Genomic DNA, 19,185 nt, shown 5'->3' with positions numbered 1-19,185 from the left:
ATTAAAAGAAAAGAATATGTATACCAAGAAAGCCTTACATAATATTCTAACATAATAGGGTTAGAGTAGATTTAACACAACAGAAAACAATTGCTTATCTCACAATCAAAGTGTGATCCGAACATTCTCACAAAATTAAAGCATTAAAATGCAGAATAGTGTAAACAATGTACCACACACACAACCTGGCAAGTCCTAGGATACGAAGGAAGGAAGGAAGAAAGGAAGGAAGGAAGGAAGGAAGAAAGGAAGGAAGGAAGGAAGGAAGGAAGGAATGAACGCCACACATCACAAAGCATTGCCCTACCATGAAGAGATGTGTAACACAGTCTCAGCTTACATGATATTTAAAAATTCTTCTGGTTTATTGTGTTACCAATGTAAGTATGTGTTCATTTGCACGACAGTGATCGAGTGTGAGTGGGGGAAGGGGGGGGAGACGATGAAAACGTGAAGTTTTCATCTCATGTGGAATCATTAACAGACTGAAATAAACTAACCACTCGTTCTTTGAACCTACACGTAATAAAATGTGATGTTGTGGTCTACACAATCTAAAGACTGCTCTCTGTGCTGCACTAGCCACTTCATATCTGCAGCCTACAGCCATCTGAAGCTCCTTACTGTAGTGATCCTAGTAATCCCTTGGTCTCCCTCTACTACTTCTACACCCTAACATCCCTCCATTAGCAAAATGGTAATTTGTTCATGCCTCAGGATGTGTCCCACTAACCAGACATTTAGTCACATTGTCCCATAAATTTATTATTCCATCAATGAGATTCAATAGCTCCTCAATTATTACCTCTAGCTAACAAATCTACAATACTTTTCTGCAGCACCGCAGCAGCATCTATCCTCATCTTGTCATCCATGTTTCCCTTCCATCATATAGGACAACATTCCATACAAATACCACAACAAAATCCTTCTGAGTACTTAAATTTATATTAGATGTTAGCAAATTTCTCTTTCTCAGAAATATTTTTGTGCTACAGACAGTCTGCATTTTATATTCTCCATACTTCAACCAGCACCAGTTACTTTTGCTATGTAAGCAACAAAACTTTTCTATTATCTTCAGTGTCTCATTTCTTAATATAATTTTTTCAGCATCACCCAATTTAATACGACTAAGTTCCATTATGATTGTTTACTTTTGCAATGTCAATCTTATGACCTCTTTCAAGACACTTGCAGGAGGGCTAGTATGTAAAGTTTGGAAGGTAGGAGATGAGGTACTGGCAGAAGTGAAGCTGTAAGAACAGGCCACGCGTCATACATGGGTAGCTCTGTCTGTAAAGCATTTGCCCACAAAAGATAAATGTCCTAGGTTCAAGTCCTGGTCTGGCACACAGTTTTAAATGGCAAGGAAGTTTCATATTGGCACAAAATCTGTTACAGAGTGAAAGTTCATTCTGGAAACTACTCACTCCATTCAGCTGTTATTCCAAGTCCTTCGCTGTCTCTGACAGAACTATGTCACTGGCAAACTTCAAAGTTTTCATTTCTTCTCCCTCTCCAAATTCTCCTTGCTCAGTGTACAGATTGAACAACATTTGGGATAAGCTACAACCCTGTCTCACTCTCTTCTTGATAACTGCTTCCCTTTCATGTCCTTTGAATCATTGTAACTGTAGTCTGGTTTTGCAGAACTGGAAAAAAAACTGCTGCTCCTTGTATTTTATAATGCTGCCTTTAAAATTTCAAAGAGAGTACTACAGTGAATATTGGCAAAAGCTATCTCTAAATCTACAAATGCTATAGATGGAGGTCTGCCTCTCTTTAACCTATATGCTAGGGTAAAATGTTAAGGTCAGTACTGTCAGGCATGTTCCTTGCTTCTCTGGAACCCAAACTTATCTTCCCCGAGGTTGGTTTCCACCAGTTTTTCCATTCTTCTGTAAATAACCCATATCAATATTTTGCAACCATATCTTACTAGGCCGATACCGTGGTAATGTTCACACTTTTCAACACCCGTCTTCCTTCAAATTACAGCATTATTCTTGAAGAAGTTTGATGGTATTTTGCCTGTATCATGAATACAAAGTGGAATAGTTTTGTCATGGTATGTTCTTTCAAGGATTTCAATAGTTTTGCTGGAATATTGTCTACTCCAGTTTTTGTTTTGAACTAGGTCTTTCAGTGTTCTATCAGTTCTTCTCATTTGTTTTGAACTAGGTCTTTCAGTGTTCTATCAGTTCTTCTCACAATATCAATCTCCCAAATCATCTTCATCTACTTCCTCTTCCCTTTCTGCAATATTACCTTCAAATTCTTTTCCCTTGTACAGTCCTATGTATTTCCTTCCACCTTTCAACTTGATGTTCTTTGTTCAGTACTGGTTTGCCATCTGAACTCTTGATATTCATACAGTTGCTTCTCTTTTCTCCAAAGGTCTCTGTAATTTTCCTATAGACGGCATCTAGTTACAAATGTTTCTAGATCCTTGCATTTCTCATCTAGCCATTCCTGCTTTGTCATACTTCACTGTGTCAATCTCATCTCTGTATTCCGTTTTGCCTGCTTAATTTTTATATGTTCTCCTTTCATCAATCAAATTCAACATCTTAAGCAGTTATTGCTAGCTATTGGTTACCCTACCGACAGAAAAACTGCCTATAGCAAGACATGTACATGTAAAATTTCAGAGAAGATAATGACAGTAGAATACAGCAAGACCTCTGGGCTCAATGATTGTTACAGCCTGGGAATTATCTTAATATTATTCCAGAAATTTGAATGTTAGCTGTAAATTGGGGCACTATTGACTCAGGAATCACAGGCAAAAAATCTGCTGTTTGTCAGCTATCACTGACAATCTAGATCTCAACCTGTGTGTCAGCTATCATGGACAATCTAGCTCTCAAATTTGGTGCACGATTCTGACCACAATGAGACACAGCCTGGTGGTGAAACAAGGTACACTCCAGAAAATTGCCATGCCCACAGCTCCAACTATGGTATAAAAAAATAGTGATGCAGAACAAATAATAAAAACTATCCATTGCTATTAAAGATCACATACTGAGGTGACTGTTGGATACAAAGTGCGTGTAAACCAGTTTTACGTCAAACAACCATCAGCATTTTCAGAAGACACTGATCGAGTTACAGTTCCATCCATCCATCCATCCATCCATCCATCCATCCAGGTGCCCTGTATTCAGCCAATGCCCAGTCGGGACTGGTCTCCAACTACGTGAAGAACCAGCCATACCTTTACATGGACTAATACACAGTTTCGATGTCAACATGCAATAACCTCTCAAATGGCAGGTGGCAGCACAAGCAGTGGAGAGTATGTAAAGTGTCAGGGGTGCAGAAAACAGTGCAGTCATTGTCAGATTGTGAAAACTAAATGATTTATCTGATGTCCAAAATGACATCAGTGGCTTTCGAGCCAAGGGTGGAAGCATTTACGAAACAACTAAGTTTGAGCAATCTTTTTACGCCCCCATGGTTAAAATACACCATGGATGGAAAAATGGTGCTATCTAAAACCGGCACCAAGGCTATTGTGGGCCATATGACACGAATGAACAATGGCTGCAGAGATGTTTACAGGCAAATAGATAAGCAACTGTTGAACAACTTACCACCCACATGAACCAAGGGGTTACCAACAGTCTCTCCTCAACAACCAATCAGTGAACCTTTTTATGTGTGTGCCTCCACAGCAGACACCTGATTCATGTACCCATGCTAATTGCTGTTCATTGGCGATGAAGGATGGATTTTTCAAGCCAGTCTTACAACAGTGTGTCTACCAAGTAATGACATGTGGCCTTTGAGATGAATCACATTTTATGCTGCATCGGACAGATGATCTTAGGTGGGTGTAGAATGAAATGGCTGAAAGCAAACATCCTGCAACAACTGTTGAAAAGGTCCAAGCTAGAGGAGGAAGCGTTATGGTCTGGGGAATGTTGTGCCATTTCGTGGGTGATCTCGTCATTCTGGAGGACACAAAGGATCAACAAAAGTACACATCTATCCATGGAGGCCATGTCCACCCCTACGTGCAGTTTGTTTTTCCTCAGCATGATGGCATTTACCAGCAGGACAATGCAACATGTTACACATCTCACAATGTGTGTGTGTGTGAGGTTCGAAGAACACCAGTATGAGTTTACCATACTTCTCTGGCCACCAAACTCACTGGATTTAAACCCAATCAAGAATCTATGGGATCACCTTGATTAGGCTGTTCATGCCATGGACCCTTACGCAGCTGGCCACAGCACTAGATTTGGCATGGCTGTCGGGTTGCCACTCACAAGGTCTTGCCCAGGATACCATTAAATATTTGAATGATCTAACCCAGTCATCAAATGCAAAAAAATGAGATGATATGGAGATTCTTATTGATGTCCGCTTTTATCTCAATGAAAAAGTCCAGCAGAGAACCACAACAAAGACAAGCTCAACAACAGTGAGAAATTTTGGGTAAACATAAACATTAAGAAAACATGTAGCTTGGAGGAAGACCAAGTGAAGCACAGATCCAAGCAATGTAGAGAAGACACTCATATAGAAAGAACATTTTTTTGCTGTGCCACACAATTACTGTGTTGAGAGGATCATGTGTGGCAGTTTGTAGGTGCACAGGGAATGGTTTGGGTTGCACCAGATTGCGTTCAGAAAGGGTACATCTACTGATAATACAATACATAGGGTTACAAGTGTCGAGGACAGTACCCTGAAGAAATATGGAGTAGTTACAATAGTGGACATCAAAGGTGCCTCTGATAATCTCGTATGCTCTGTGATGTTCACATGATTAATATCTCTAAACCCCATAATTCCTCTACAATAGTCTGGAGGACTACTGTTACGAAAGAGCGGCAGGCTGCACAGCTAAAGCTAATCAATGACATTACCAAGAGCTGATCTCAAGGCTCCATCTGTGGCTCATTTTTTTGGGATCCAACCATTAAGCCTTTGCTAGCTGTGCTGGCTGAGGAGTACAACGTAGACTGTGTCATCACTTAAGAGGATAACATTCTGATAATTGTCTCAGAAGACTTGAGGACAAAGCTGTTTTATCACTGAAGCAGCAATGGTGCAATAAAAACAAATTCACAGCAGTTGCCCACAAAAATAACCTTTCTAGTGCTAAAATATACATTTCCTCTACCAAGAAATCCTACTCTCAAATTTTGAGAAAGTTCAATTCATAAAAGTCAGGTGTGTAGATACTGAGGATTGTACATCGATGAAAAAAGAAATTTCTCAATCGTGCTCATTAAAGTCACTGAGAAAGCTTGCAAAACCATGGACAAGCTGGCCTGCTTTGTCAGTAGTGGAGACTGCACCATAGTGTCTTCATTATTGCTATTATTGCATTTGCAGCAAGGATGTGGGTCTGGTAGTTGTGCTGGCAATGTGCAAGATCACACCCAGATGTATGGAATGACGTGCTTCTAAGATTAATGGGTGTTTCTGGTACACTCAAATAGAAGCATTTTTAGCAATTCTGAGAATATATCCTAACAATAGTCACGTACAGAATTGTGTGGTACTGGTTGCGACAAGAGACCATTGAGATAGTGAGGCATATCACTGAAGAACAAACACAAAGTGTAACTTTAGTTCTGGAGAACCAGTATGTTACAGAGGATACTTCACAAAAATTATAGTGATGGCTGTCCTGTTTACCAATTGTTTCCTGACATTCAAGAATGGCATGGTGCAATATCATAATGGAACATGAGATGTACACTGTATATCTACATAAAATCAGCAAAAGTCAGTCAGACAGATGTGAATGTGGAGAGAGAGAGAGAGAGAGAGAGAGAGAGAGAGAGAGAGAGAGAGAGAGAGAGAGAGAGAGAGAGATAGAGATAGAGATAGAGATAGAGATAGAGATAGAGATAGAGATAGAGATAGAGAGAGAGAGAGAGAGAGAGAGAGAGACTGGTACACCTGACCATACATTACCGTGTCCTCCAAACCAAGATATTAAGGGGGGAAAAAAGCTCGATTCCTGGGTAACTACAGATAACATTTGCAACCAAATACTCAACAGGGGGTTTCTAAGGTTCAGGGCATCAAGGATTGCAAACAACTGAAGTGTGAAGCACATCAACGGCTATTGTAGTTACATTTTCAGATATCAGTTAAGAATAATTATTAGTGCCTAATATATTAAACATACTTTATGAACAGGGTTCTTAATATTATGTACTGCAGTTTGTAATTGTAACAAATATGTTACTTGTTGTTGCTGTAGACAGACTCAATTGGTATGCAGTAAGTCATTTGTAAAAATGCAGTAACAGTGTTCATGGCTTTTATGTTGCATGCTGCTGTTGGTAAGAGTTCGCGTGGCAAATCACGGGAGGTCAACACGACAATTCACAAGTCAGAAGTATGTAGTCAATGAGATTATTATTCTTAATTTTCTATGGTTCTTACATAAAGTTAGATGGAATTTTCTTCTATTAGGTTAGAATTTATCCATGTCATCGAAATTTTTGGAAAAATTGGAAACAAAAGATAAAAGTAGGTTATTGCAATTATTAATGTATATCTGTGACTAAGCAACACACCAATCTATTATGACAATTGTATTTTTGTGTCAAGATTCACAGGCTTCACCAACTCACAAGCAAATCATCGCATTCCCACCTGACCTAGGGCTTTGGCTTCACTACAGGTCAGTCTGTCAGCACATCTAGTTTTTTCAAGTCGTCAAAGAAATACAAAACTCAGTAAGTGACCTTAAAATTCATAATAACCAGATCAGTAAAAGTTATTCTAGTGCTGTTGATAAAAAAAAAATTAATGTAATCAAATTGTATCTTCTGTCAAAAGATATCATTAGGTATAGAGATCCCCATTGGCTACCACGTACTATCACCTTATTGGCTACAACCAACGTCAATAATTGGCATCAGCACACAACACAAAAACTGCCAGCAATGCAAGTGCACTTTAACCCAAGTCATGTGTAATTCATAATTTTTGTTCATGCTGTGGACCATGTAACTAAATCTCTGGCAACACTACATGCAGCAACTCAAGTTCTACAGAGTCCTACAAAAGCAAAGGGCTTTATCTACACAATTGAAATTGTGAACAGGCAGAACAGAAGGTGCTGTGACTTTAGTTTCACAAACACTGGCAAGGATGCAGTGTACAACAGGGTTTAAGCTCAGCTGGTGATGGTTTATACACACTATATCTGGGGTGTAATTGTAGGATTATATCTTATCTTTTTTTCCAATCACTAATGTTTTTTATTAGATTTCACAAAGATGATAATATAATGAATTTATAAATAAAATACCATATATCTATAATACTATATAAAGGCAAGTCTTACTTTAACACTGTTTTTTTTTTCAAATTTTTTACACATTACTATAAAAAATGTTTGGACAGAATGGACTACATATTTTTTAACTACGTGCCCCCCCCCCCCCCCCCCCCCCCCCCTCCCCCACCCTCACACACACACAGGGTGTCTCTTCTACGAGTCATTAGGTGCATTTTCTCTGGCAATTCAGCAGATATTTGCAACGGTTGTCTGCAAGTTGTGGCTCATGTTGGCACCAATTATATCTGTTTCTTGTGTTCCGAGGTCATCTTCAGGTCATACAGGCGGCTGGCGGAGCTCGTGAAGACTGCTAGACTCATACATGGGGTGCAAGCAGAGCTTGCAATTTGCCAGTTGTTCCCGCAGTTAATAAGGGTCCTTTGGTTTGGAGCCAAGTGGAGAGTCTCAACCAAAGGTTCTGTTAACTCTGTGATGGTCTTGGCTGCAGATTTCTGGATTTGCATTATGGAATGGAGAATTGCAGGACTTTGATAGGTCAGGGTACACAATACAAAGGAAACAGCTCCTCAGGTAGCAGAGTTCATGTGGCGTGCACAAGGGAGGGGTGGGGGTGGTTTAGGCTAGACTCAGACAGTTGCCAATCGATACGCAGATAGTAAATTCAGACCACAATTAGAGTAAAGCCATTCTGACTATAAAAATTTTATCAGTAAATTGTCAAAGTGTTTGTAACAAAGTTCCTGAATTTACTGCCCTCCAGAAAGGTTCTCACACTCAAATTATTCTTGGGGCCAAGAGTTTTAGATATTATAGGACCAGGGTGGTGGTGGGGGGGGGGGGGGGGGGGTGTTCATTGCAGTTGACTAAAATATTGCCTCCATTGAGGTCGAAATTGAGTGTGACTGAAGTTATCTGGTTGCATATAAAAAGTCTAAGTGAAACCAAGTATGGTTTCACCAGCCACCCAATTCTGCTGTGACAGTTCTCAAGTCATTTAAAGAAAGTCTGCGATCAGTAGTGTATAAATACCCAGCTCATGGAGTACCAGTTAAAGGTGACTTCAACTTACTGATTATGGACTGTGACATATGCTGATTCATTGCGGAGGGTTACAGACTGTCAGCCCTGTGAAGTACATTTCATCACGTTTCTGAAAATGTGTCTTGAGCAGCCCCTTCACCAGCAAACATGCAATGGAAATTCCTTAGACCCTGAAGCTACATACAGGCCGGACCTAACTAACAGTGTTGGCACAGAGAGCAACTATGTTTACAAAAGTTAATAAGTAAGTCAAGAAGGCTAGGAGAGTGGGCAAAGTTTAAGCATACCATGGTTCTTGGTCTGAAGAACTGTGCACCTAGTAAGTGGATTAATGACTGAAAAGACCCACCAACGTCTAATAATGAAATACAGAATGTGGTGATGAAGCAAATGCGGTTGCACTCCTAGTTCAAAAGAGAATGCACCAATGACGACAGGCAAAGGTTTGTAGAGATTTGTGCATCTGGAAAGAACTATGCGCAATGCATAGAACTACCATGTCATACCTTAGCAAAAGATCTGACAGAAAACCAGAGAAAATTCTGGTCCTATGTAAACTCATTAAGCGGGTCCAAGGCTTCCATCCACTCACTCACTGACGAGTCTGATGAAAGCAAAACAAAAGCCGAAGTATTAAATTTCGGCAGTTTGGTAATCGTTAAAGCAGCAGAACCGGATAAATATACTGTCATTTGACCATTGAACAGACTTCCATATGGATGACTTGTAATAAGTATTCCTGGCATAGCAAAACAACTGAAAGGGTTGAAAACAAGTCAGTCACCAGGTCCAGAAGGTATCCGAATTCAGTTATACAAAGAGTACCCTATGGCATTGGCCCCTTACATGGGTTGCATTCATCACAAATCTGTTGCCCAGAGCAAAGTCCGGAGTGCAGTGACATGGGCTGGGCAAACGCCCACTGGGTAGAGCATTTGGCCGGAAATTGGTTCTTAGCAGTTTTAAATGCCCAAAATCTGGGCATTTATAAAGTAGTATTTTTTAATTTTTTGTTGCTAGAATGTATAATTTACCAATTAAAATATAGAATGGGATGATATTCCTAATATCAAAAGTTGGTTTCTTACTAACAAGGGAAACTCTCCATCACATCCACCCCCCCCCCCCCCACCCCACCCGACCAATATTTAGTGGTAAGATGGCCCTGATCATAGATCAAGCATGAAAACTGGAAGGAGGTGTACTGAATTGTGGTAAAAGAAGCAAAATACAAACACTAAATGGTCCAAGCTGAAGGTGTGCAACATCGAGCAAATTTGAAGAGCTAAGGCATCCTAGTTATGCGGCCATGGTGTTGGACAGTGAAGATCCATGTTCAAATCTCTCTCATGCACGAATAATTTTTTTTCCACAAAATTATAAACTGTCCATCCAGTCACTGATGTGTCTAATCCCCTTCTGTGGGCTTGGCATTTATACTATGCACTGGTTATAGAATATGGATCATGTGGTAAGAATATGTTAACATCACAAGTAAATGTGATGAATAGTGAGAACAGGCGAGAAGCCACATAGACCTCTCACAGAAATGAAAACAACAAAGAAATGGATGTGAACTATGTTACAACAAAGGATTTCAAGAGCCAAAACTTCCAAAACAGAACTAAAGAGTCACAACATGTGGTACTTGTGTAGAACAAATAGGAGATACATAAGTCTTGATGTCTCTTCCTTACACTTTGCTGCTGCGAACGGACATTACATCACAACACGACACAGAGACATCTATTCCCAGATGCACAGTTCACGAGTTTGTGAGGAAAAAGAAAGTGGGACACAAGAGAGATTTGAACACTGATATCCCCTGTTGCAGTCCAACACTGTGACCACTTAACGACAACACCGTGGCTTTTTAAATATGCTCGATGTTTGACTGATCACTGTTTCTATTTTTCTTTTTTTCTTCACAGTTCAATACACCTCCTTCCTGTTTTCATGCTTGGTCTGTGTTCAGTTTTCGAGAGGCTATCCACTGGGCCATCTTACGACTAGATCTGAGAGGCTGGAGTGCGATGAGGAGTTGTCCTTCCTTGTAAGAACGAAAGGAAAGACTCACTCACTCACTCACTCACTCACTCACTCACTCACTCACTCACTCTCTCTCATCTGTGCCAAATCTCTGAATATTATTGAAGAACAATTATTGATAAAAAAATTATTACTGAATGTATTAAACAGCTGGCATGTGTTTCTTGATGACAAATTTATTCTTAAATGTTAAACTGTTTTCAGTGGAAAAAAAAAGAGATTTATTGTCTGATGTAGGGCCTGTTTGGACCTTTTTCAATTTAAAAGGGAAAGGAGTAGCCTGTAAATATTGCTTTAAGGAATACAAAGAGTCACCTTCCAACAAAATGGAACAGCGTATCAAAAAGTGTTGCAAGTGCTCTCAGAATCTCAAAAACGTGTGAGTTAGGAACAGTGACAGAACAACTTTCCAATTTTTTGCAGTAGTACAGAAAAGTCAAAATACTACCTACAGGCTAGCTACTTTACATAAACCATACTTTACTTCAAAAATACTTTTAAACTTGTGTCATTTTCATTTTTTATTATGTCTAGTACAAGAATTGACTACATTAAAGTTGTAAAAAGTTCCGTTTACAGTCTTATTTATTTCCCCTAATAACTCTCCACTACCTCTTGAGCAGCTTTTTCAACTTGGTTACCCAATCAGTGAAGAAGCAGTGTCGTAAAACACCTTTTCCAATACCAAATATCAGCTTAAAATTTTTTTATTAGTGCCGCTTATCAATTAATTTTTAAAACGCACAAATACCTGGGCATTTATGAATTTTGTACACTTGCCCAGGCATTTATCCGGAAAGCATTTGACACAGTTCCCCTCTGCAAACTGTCACCAAAGGTACGAGAATATGTAATAGGTTCCTAGATATGTTAGTGGCTTGATGACTTCTTAAGCAACAGGACACGAATTGTGAAAGGACCCCTATTGTTCTCTATACAAAGTTGAGTCACTGTAGGACAATAGAAGATGACTTACACAAAATTTCTAGTTGGTGGAATGAATGGCAAATAACTCTAAATGTAGAAAATCTAAATTAGTGCATATGAGTAAGGAAAAAAATCCATACTATTTGGATACAGTGTGTAAGTAGTGTCTTGCTTGACACAGCCACATCAAAAAATATTGAGGCATAATATTGTAAAGCTATATGAAATTGATCAAGCATGAGAGGATTGCGGTAGGGAAGGTGAATGGTCAAATTTTGGTTCACTGGGGGAGCTTTGGGAAAGGGTAGTTCATCTGGAAAGTAGACAGCATGTAGGACACTAGTGTAACAGCAGAATGTAGTTTGCATCCAGTGACTTCTTGGGTTAGTGTTACATATGTGTGGTGTAGAAAGAAACTGATTATAGATAGACTGAGACTGCACATGTTGGGTACGGATATGAGGGGAATTGACCACTGTCCATAAACAGCTAGAAGGTGTGTTGCCAGGGCTGATCGGCTTCAGGCTGCTGCCCTGGGCTGTGAAGGTGCTGGGGCACCTGAAGCAAATGCTTTGGCATCTCTGGAGCCTATAGTGCTGGCTAAGATCCGTGAGAACGCTGTGCCTTCCAATTCGCACATCCCAGGTGACTGACAATTACCCGATGGTAACTGGTGAACAATGGCGGAGTTGTGAACCTCTGAGCAGAAGGTGAAAGTGGGTGCAAGCAACACGGCTCTACCATTATGCCTCAAAAACTGGTTTGTGGTATTGCTCACTGATGGAAGTATGTCTGAGCCAGCCCCAAATGCCCTTTCTGTTGGGACTGAGTCCAATCTTCCTTAGGGGTCCGGACAAGTGCAGAGGATGGGACTGCTTGTCACTGGGAGCTCTAGGTTAGGCAGGTAATGGAGCCCCTCAGGAAAATAGCAGGCAGATTGTGAAAGAAGGCCAATGTCCACTGTGCTTGCTAGAAGGTCTTGTCCCATACATGGAAAAGGCTCTGCCTGCAGTGATTGAGCACACTAGGTGCGACGTGCTGTGAATTGTGGCTCATGTTAGCATGAATGATGCTTGTTGCTCCGGTTCAGAGGCCATCTTTGGCTCCTATAGGTGCCGATTGATTTGGTAAACACAGCTAGCCTCACTCATGGGCTGGAACAGCTATAATTTTGTAGTATCATTCTCAGAACTCATCATGGTCCTCTAGTTTGGAACTAAGTGGAAGACTTAACAACTGTCTCAGATGATTCTGTGACGATGTTGGATGCAGATTTCTTGACATCTGCTATTTGGGGGAGAAATGTAAGAAAACCCCCTTAACAGGTCAGGTATGCATTACACGCACAAAGTGTCTGAAACAGTAGCAGAGTATGTGTGGCGTACACATGTGGGATTTTTAGGACAGAGAAATCCCTCCACAGATCCAATTTGGTGCGTTCAGAGTCCAGACAGGGTAGCATTTGTCATATCAGATTGGAGAAAGAAAACATGAACATAATATCAGTCAGCAACAGGAACGTCTACAGAAGTGCTCCGGAACCAGTCTTGCTTATAAATTTTAACTCTACCCACATATTACTAGGGGTAGAAACTAACGGAAATCAAATGTCACTAGGAACAAAATTCTTAACTCCAACTCGAATGTATATTGCAAAAATAGCTGAATGCTGGTAGTGCACAATGTTTAAAGCAATAAAGGATAAAAGCACAAATGTGATGTCAGCAGCTTTTCTGTTGCATGCTGCAGTTGGTGACTGTATGTGTGGCGAATTATGAATAGTGAACACAACGGGTGATGAGTCAGATCATTAGACAATATGGCAGGACTAATGAGACAATTGTGTTCAAAATAACACAGTGACATAAAAGAATATGCTGTGCAGAATGATGTCGCATAAAGCAGAATATGTCGTAAAATTTAAACTGTACTCTCAGGTTTTTGCGTAACCATAGAAATGATGTTTCAAAAATATCTCACAAAGTTTTCAAAATGATCACCGGGCTATGCTACAGACCAATCTATTGCAACAGCAAGTTTTACTCTGGTCTCATTCATTAGCTTCATTAAGTCTCAACCAAACTAAGATTCCAGCCTAAGCTCTACGTTGGACTACACTGCAGATCACTGGCACCACAACCTGTTTTGGTTTTAAGTTTAAAAAATGTGGTATTGTGGGTTGTGGAAGTGTTTTCAGTGAGTTATTAAGGGATTTTTTGTTTATGTATTTGATGGTTTTGTTATGTCTTATTAGTTTGGTGTTTGTTGTGTGGAAAGAAGTCTAATTTTTTAATTGCTTTTTTGTTATGTAAGGATATAACTGTGAAGTTCACGAGTGTATCATTACATTCTGAGGTGGCGATATGTTGTCTGTCATACAGTTTCTGCGTATGTTTGGCCTTATTTGCTGAATGTGTTAGGTGTCATGTTTCTGGCAACAACATGATGATGAGAGTTCTGACCGCTTGGACCAGTGATGCATATATTGTCGGTATGACAATATCTGGTACCTGGTTTGAGAAATCTAGATTGCCAACGACAGAGATTGTCTTGCTTACTTATTATTTTTGTTATCGGGTCTGTATAATTTTTTATGCGCACAAGGCTGGTGTGAGTGAAACAGTTTTGGACTGGTTTTCTTTCTGTCGAGAGGTTTCTCCGCAGTACATGGAGTATATAGGGCAGTTGGATGTGCTGGGGATTGATGAAGAAATTGATGAATCACAGTTTGGTAAGAGGAAGCATGGGAGGGTCAGTTCTCGGGTTGGTTTGTTGGTGTGGGGGTTGTTACTTTGGGAGGGGGGAGGTTGAGGTTATGCTACTCATGTTTTTAGTGTTCTGCACTTTCATAGTAAGAGGGAACTAGTGGGTCCAATTGAGGAATATATTGAAGAGGGTATTACTATAATTTCTTATGCACTTTTGTCTTATACGGGGATGGGGAAGAGGGGGTATAATCATTCAGCAGTTAACCACACTTGAGTTTAAGGATTATGAAACTGGGGCTTGTACTAACATGACAGAGTGATTTTGTGGGGCAATTAAATCAGTCATAGGGAAGAGAGAGGAGCTCTTCCAACATACAATCTCATTTAGATGAGTACTGCTGGCGGAAGTGTGCCTTGCTAAGTTTAGTATTTTTTGTTTTATTTTGAGGGCTGTGGGGAGGATGTACAGGGCGGGGTAGGTTGGTTGTGTTTTAACTGTTGTAGGGAATACAGGGTTTAGTGTGCGAGTTGTTGGGGTTTTGGTTCCACTTTTTGGAATTATAGGTGTTGGCTTTTTTGTATTGATAGCTGTGGTTGAGCTACGTAGGTAAAGGGAAATGTCAGATTCCTGTGGTTTTGTTGGTATAGCGGAATGCTGTAAGTCAATTTTTTTAATATTTTTTGGGGTGGAGCAGTGATTTATTTTTATTATTGTATATTTAGCTTGTCCCTGCCCTGAACCCCCAATTTCCTGCATTTGTACCATTAGTTTCATTTTAATTTTGGAATGAGGCATTATCATGTCATTTTTATTTTCATTTACTGGTGTACATACGTAGTGACGTCACTGGTCACTGTCGACATTTTGTATACACTGGAAACTGTGGTTTTCGCCATACTGATGACATTATAGGTCAAAGCAGAAGGGTGAAATCAGACACTTCTGTAATGTCCTATCACTCAATTGGCTATGGCCAATGGAAACAAATTCCCAACGCCAACATGCAGAGGAAGAGCCACTGCCACCGGAACTGCACTTTAACCCAATTAAGAACACAATAATATCTAGTGAGAATAGTACATAATCAGAAACCAAAATAAATTGGGCAAAGGTAAGTGCCAAAGGTGGAATAAACATGGTCACTGGATGCTTTTATAAATTCCCTGCCTCAGCAACAGTGGTGGTGGAACACTGGAGGGGAAAACTGCTGAATATTTCGCAAAAAAATCATTGTCATGCTATAGTTTTAGGTAGAGACTTCAACTTATCATATATAGACTCAGAGATTCAAGTGATTAGGTTGAGTACTAGGACAGGGAATATTGCGGAACTGTTCTAAGTGCCTTATCTGAAAATAACCTTGAACAGTTAATCAGAGAACTGACTCATGTAGGTAACATCTTTGGCCTGCTGGTGACAAACAGAGTAATTTTTCGAATTGCCACAGAACAAGAAATCAGTGATCATAAGGCCATTATAGCATCACTGAATACAGCAGTAAATAAAGAATACATAGAAAGGTAGAAAGATCTTTCTTCTTAGCGAGAGTGACAAGAAACAAATTTAGGATTAGTGGACAGGTAAACATGAAAATTTCAGCTCCAGCATTGACAATATTAAGTATCAATGGACAAATTTCAAGAGCACTGGAAATTTGTTTTAGCCAGGTATGTGCCGTGCAAAATATGAGGGAGAAAAAAGACCTGCCATGGTACAACAACCGCATTAGAAAGTGCTATAAAAGAAGAGAGAGCTTCATTGCACATTAAACATAGCCAAAGCCTCGCAGAAAAACAAAGCCAAAATTAGCATTATGGAGGACAAAGGCTAATGTGTTCAGCATATTTGAAGGTAAAATTCTATCTACCAACTGGACAGAATATCTGAAGAAGTTTTGATCTTATGTTAAATCAGTAAACAAATCAAAGCCATCTACCCAGACACTATGTGGTCATTAGGCATTGAAACAGAGGAAGACCGCACTGAAGTTCTGCCATTAAATCATTGCATGAATGACAACTAGTGAAATGTGACTATGAGATAGAAAAGCAACTAAAAATACTAAACAGAGGAAAGACTGTTAGACTTGAATAGGTACCAATTTAATTAGGTGAAAGATCTTTGCTCTCTTCTTCAGGTAGGTCCCTCTAAGAGCGAAGTGTTCCAAATGAGTGGAAAACAGCATAGCCCATTTCCATTCTGAAGAAGAATTGTCGAACATATGCACAAAACTATATCTCTAATGTCAGTCTGTTACACATTTTGGAACATGTTTTATGCTCAGTTGTTATGACATTTCTGGTGACAAAAAAATCTTCTCAATAGGAATCAACACAGGTTCTGAAAATAATGACCGTGTGAAACCCAGCTCACTATGTGCATCCATGGGACGCAGAAAGCAGTAGACACAGATGTCTAGATAGATGCAGTGTTCCTTGATTTATGGAAGGAGTTCAATACAGTTCTGCACTGCTGCTTAATGACCAAAATATCCGATCAACTGTGCAAATGTACTGACGTTTTTCTTGCAAACAGAACACAGCATGTCATTATCAACAGAGCGAAGTCTTCAGATGCAAAAGTAACTTTAGGGGTGCCCAAAGTAGGTATTACAGGACCATTACTTTTCATGACACTCATATACATGATCTAGTAGACAACATCAGATGTCCCACATTTTTCACAGAGGGTGCTGTTCTATACTGAAAAGTTTAAACACTAGAAAACTGTAGCGAACTGCAGGAAGACCTGCAATGGATTGACATATGGTGCAGGAAGTTGCAACTGACCCATCAACATAAACAAATGTAATGTATTGCAAATACATGTACAGAAACAACCTTTGTTGTACGATTACACAACTGCAGAACAATCAATGGAAGCAGGTAAAATAATTAGGAGTAAGCGAACAGAGCAATTTTAAATGGAACAATTACACAATATTGATCATGGGTGTGGCAGGTGCTAGACAGATTCACTGGACGAATCCTCAGGAAATGTAGTCTGTCGACAGGAGCAGTAGCTAACAAACACTACTTTGATGAATACTTGTGTATTGCTCGTCAGTCTTGGATCCATACCAGATAGAACTGACAGAAGAGATTAGACAGATTTGAAGAAGAGCAACACGTTTTGTTTAGGAAGAGGAAAAGCATCATGGAGGTGTTCAGTCAACTTCAGTGACAAAAGCTGTAAGAGAGGCAGTCTGCATCACAGTATGGTCTACTGTTAAAGTTCCAAGAGCATATGTCTTTAGAGGAGTCAACCAATATATTGCTCCCTCCTACATATATCTCGCATAAAGACCGTGAAGATAAAAGTACATTCAAGCCGACATAAAGGCTTACCAGCAATCATTCTTCCCGTGAACCATTCCCGACTGGAGCAGGAAAAAAATGAAAATACAGCGGTACACAAAGTACCGTCCACCACACACCGTACGGTAAATATGATGCAAATGTAGACATGAGGCTGTGTTACGGACAAATGTGTTACCAAAATCTTTAATCCGCATTTCCATTCATTGGCTTCACCAACTTATATTTAAGTCATTACTTTACAACCTAATTTAAACCTTGGGGTATACTATGATCCTTCAGTCGCCAAAGGCAAAATTTCAAGGTAGGAAGAGGAGGAGGACACTACCCATCTCTGGCAACAACTGCTGTTTCTCAGAAAGTGCAACTGTTCACCAATTTTAGTTATTCTTTTTTCCTACTTCTCCTAAATATAAGTTGTCACATGGCCACTGCTTCCGAAAAATCTTCCTTTTAGTATCATCCTTTCTATAAATCAATCTAAAACTGTCCACAACCTAAGGACTAACAAATGCCAGTGGTGCAAGCAATATTTGGATTTCATTCTAGCACGTAAACATTGAGCCACACAGCATTTTTATTAGTGCTCAGTAACTAATCTCTAACCAGAATACGATCTGAAATACCTTCTTCAGTTAATTGCTGGCAGGATGTGTGACAGACCTAATGATACACAAAAGTGGGAGTGCCAGTTAGCAGCCATGACTAGTGTAACGATGCGGTAATTTGACAATAAATATGGTTTTGTGAAAAACTAAAGAAAAGTGTTACGAAAGTGTGCTAAAAAACAGAGGTACAAGGATTCTTTCATTCAACACATTTCATAACAAAAATATTTACAGCACACTACTACATTGTGTTTGCACGCATACTTCTATTTTTGTTAGCAAGATTTAAAACAAAAAGTGCGACGAAGTGTAGTAAGTACATAAGCAAAGAACTGAATTCCACACATGATCATTTATTATATTTCTCATTCACTTCTATCCATTACAAAACCAATATCAGTGAATCTTCATTGCATACAGTGATTAAAAACAGATCTGGGATATGACAATACTGGTATGTAGCTATCCACCAGTAAAACAAAAGCACTGGCGTTTTAGGTTGAATGCACTTTTGTTTCGTACACTCAACGCGAGGAGATTCTCAAGGATGTGGAACATGTCACATAAGCACCTCACACAAAGCGAAAATGAAATGGTCACTAAGTAAAAGTAAGAAACTTAATGTAGACATCACAAAGTCAAACGCAAGGTAACAGCTATTCTGAAACGGGTACTAACAATGAATTTGCTCAGTAACAATAATACGGCATTATGGTTTGATGTCTTTCTCATGTTCTGAATGGAAAGAAGTATCAGCGTGAACAGAGATGAAACACGACTTATCCACAAGCACCTTATTCGGGACGACTCATACTTTTAAAACATAAATCTGTTCACAAGTACTTCAGATACATACTTAAATTCAAATATGGGCCTTTCGCATCTCCCATGTCGACACAACACTTAAACTGCTCAACTGCAACTTAACAACACGAACATACACACAACAGAATCAAGTTCCCTCCTATTCCAAAGCCTCTTCCGGAAGATATGCTATATACTACGCGCCTTTACTTGCATATACGTTACAAGAGGTACTGTGGATGGGCTCCTTTGAATTTCTCGAAGGAATCAATAGATGTCTCAGTTGTAAAGGTGTCGTCACAGTCAAAAGCCAGATCCATACACACGCATTTTTTTGGCTTGCTGTAGTGGTATCGAGAGCTACCGTTCACACAGAACGACATAAATTCTACATAGTTGCACAGCTGTCAATGTGGCGTAAATGGAAATCATATGGGCGAGT

The 19,185-nt window shown here is 39.6% G+C and overlaps 1 protein-coding gene across 1 annotated transcript in view; it reads right to left on the bottom strand.

Moving 5' to 3' along the window:
* LOC126297694 (DNA mismatch repair protein Msh2) overlaps positions 1-18,978 on the bottom strand; it is a 196,179-nt gene extending 177,201 nt beyond the window's left edge. The window contains exon 1 of the mRNA XM_049988816.1: positions 18,796-18,978. Within this exon, the coding sequence (XP_049844773.1) occupies positions 18,796-18,829 (34 nt within the window). The 5' untranslated portion in view covers positions 18,830-18,978. The remainder of the gene's footprint in view (positions 1-18,795) is intronic.
* Positions 18,979-19,185: the final 207 nt, after the last annotated feature.

Source organism: Schistocerca gregaria, chromosome X, assembly GCF_023897955.1.
Source record: "Schistocerca gregaria isolate iqSchGreg1 chromosome X, iqSchGreg1.2, whole genome shotgun sequence".
In the NCBI taxonomy this organism is placed as follows: Eukaryota; Metazoa; Arthropoda; class Insecta; order Orthoptera; family Acrididae; genus Schistocerca; species Schistocerca gregaria.
The sequence above is the reverse complement of the archived record's forward strand: the minus strand, read 5'-3'. Positions and strand labels throughout refer to the sequence as shown.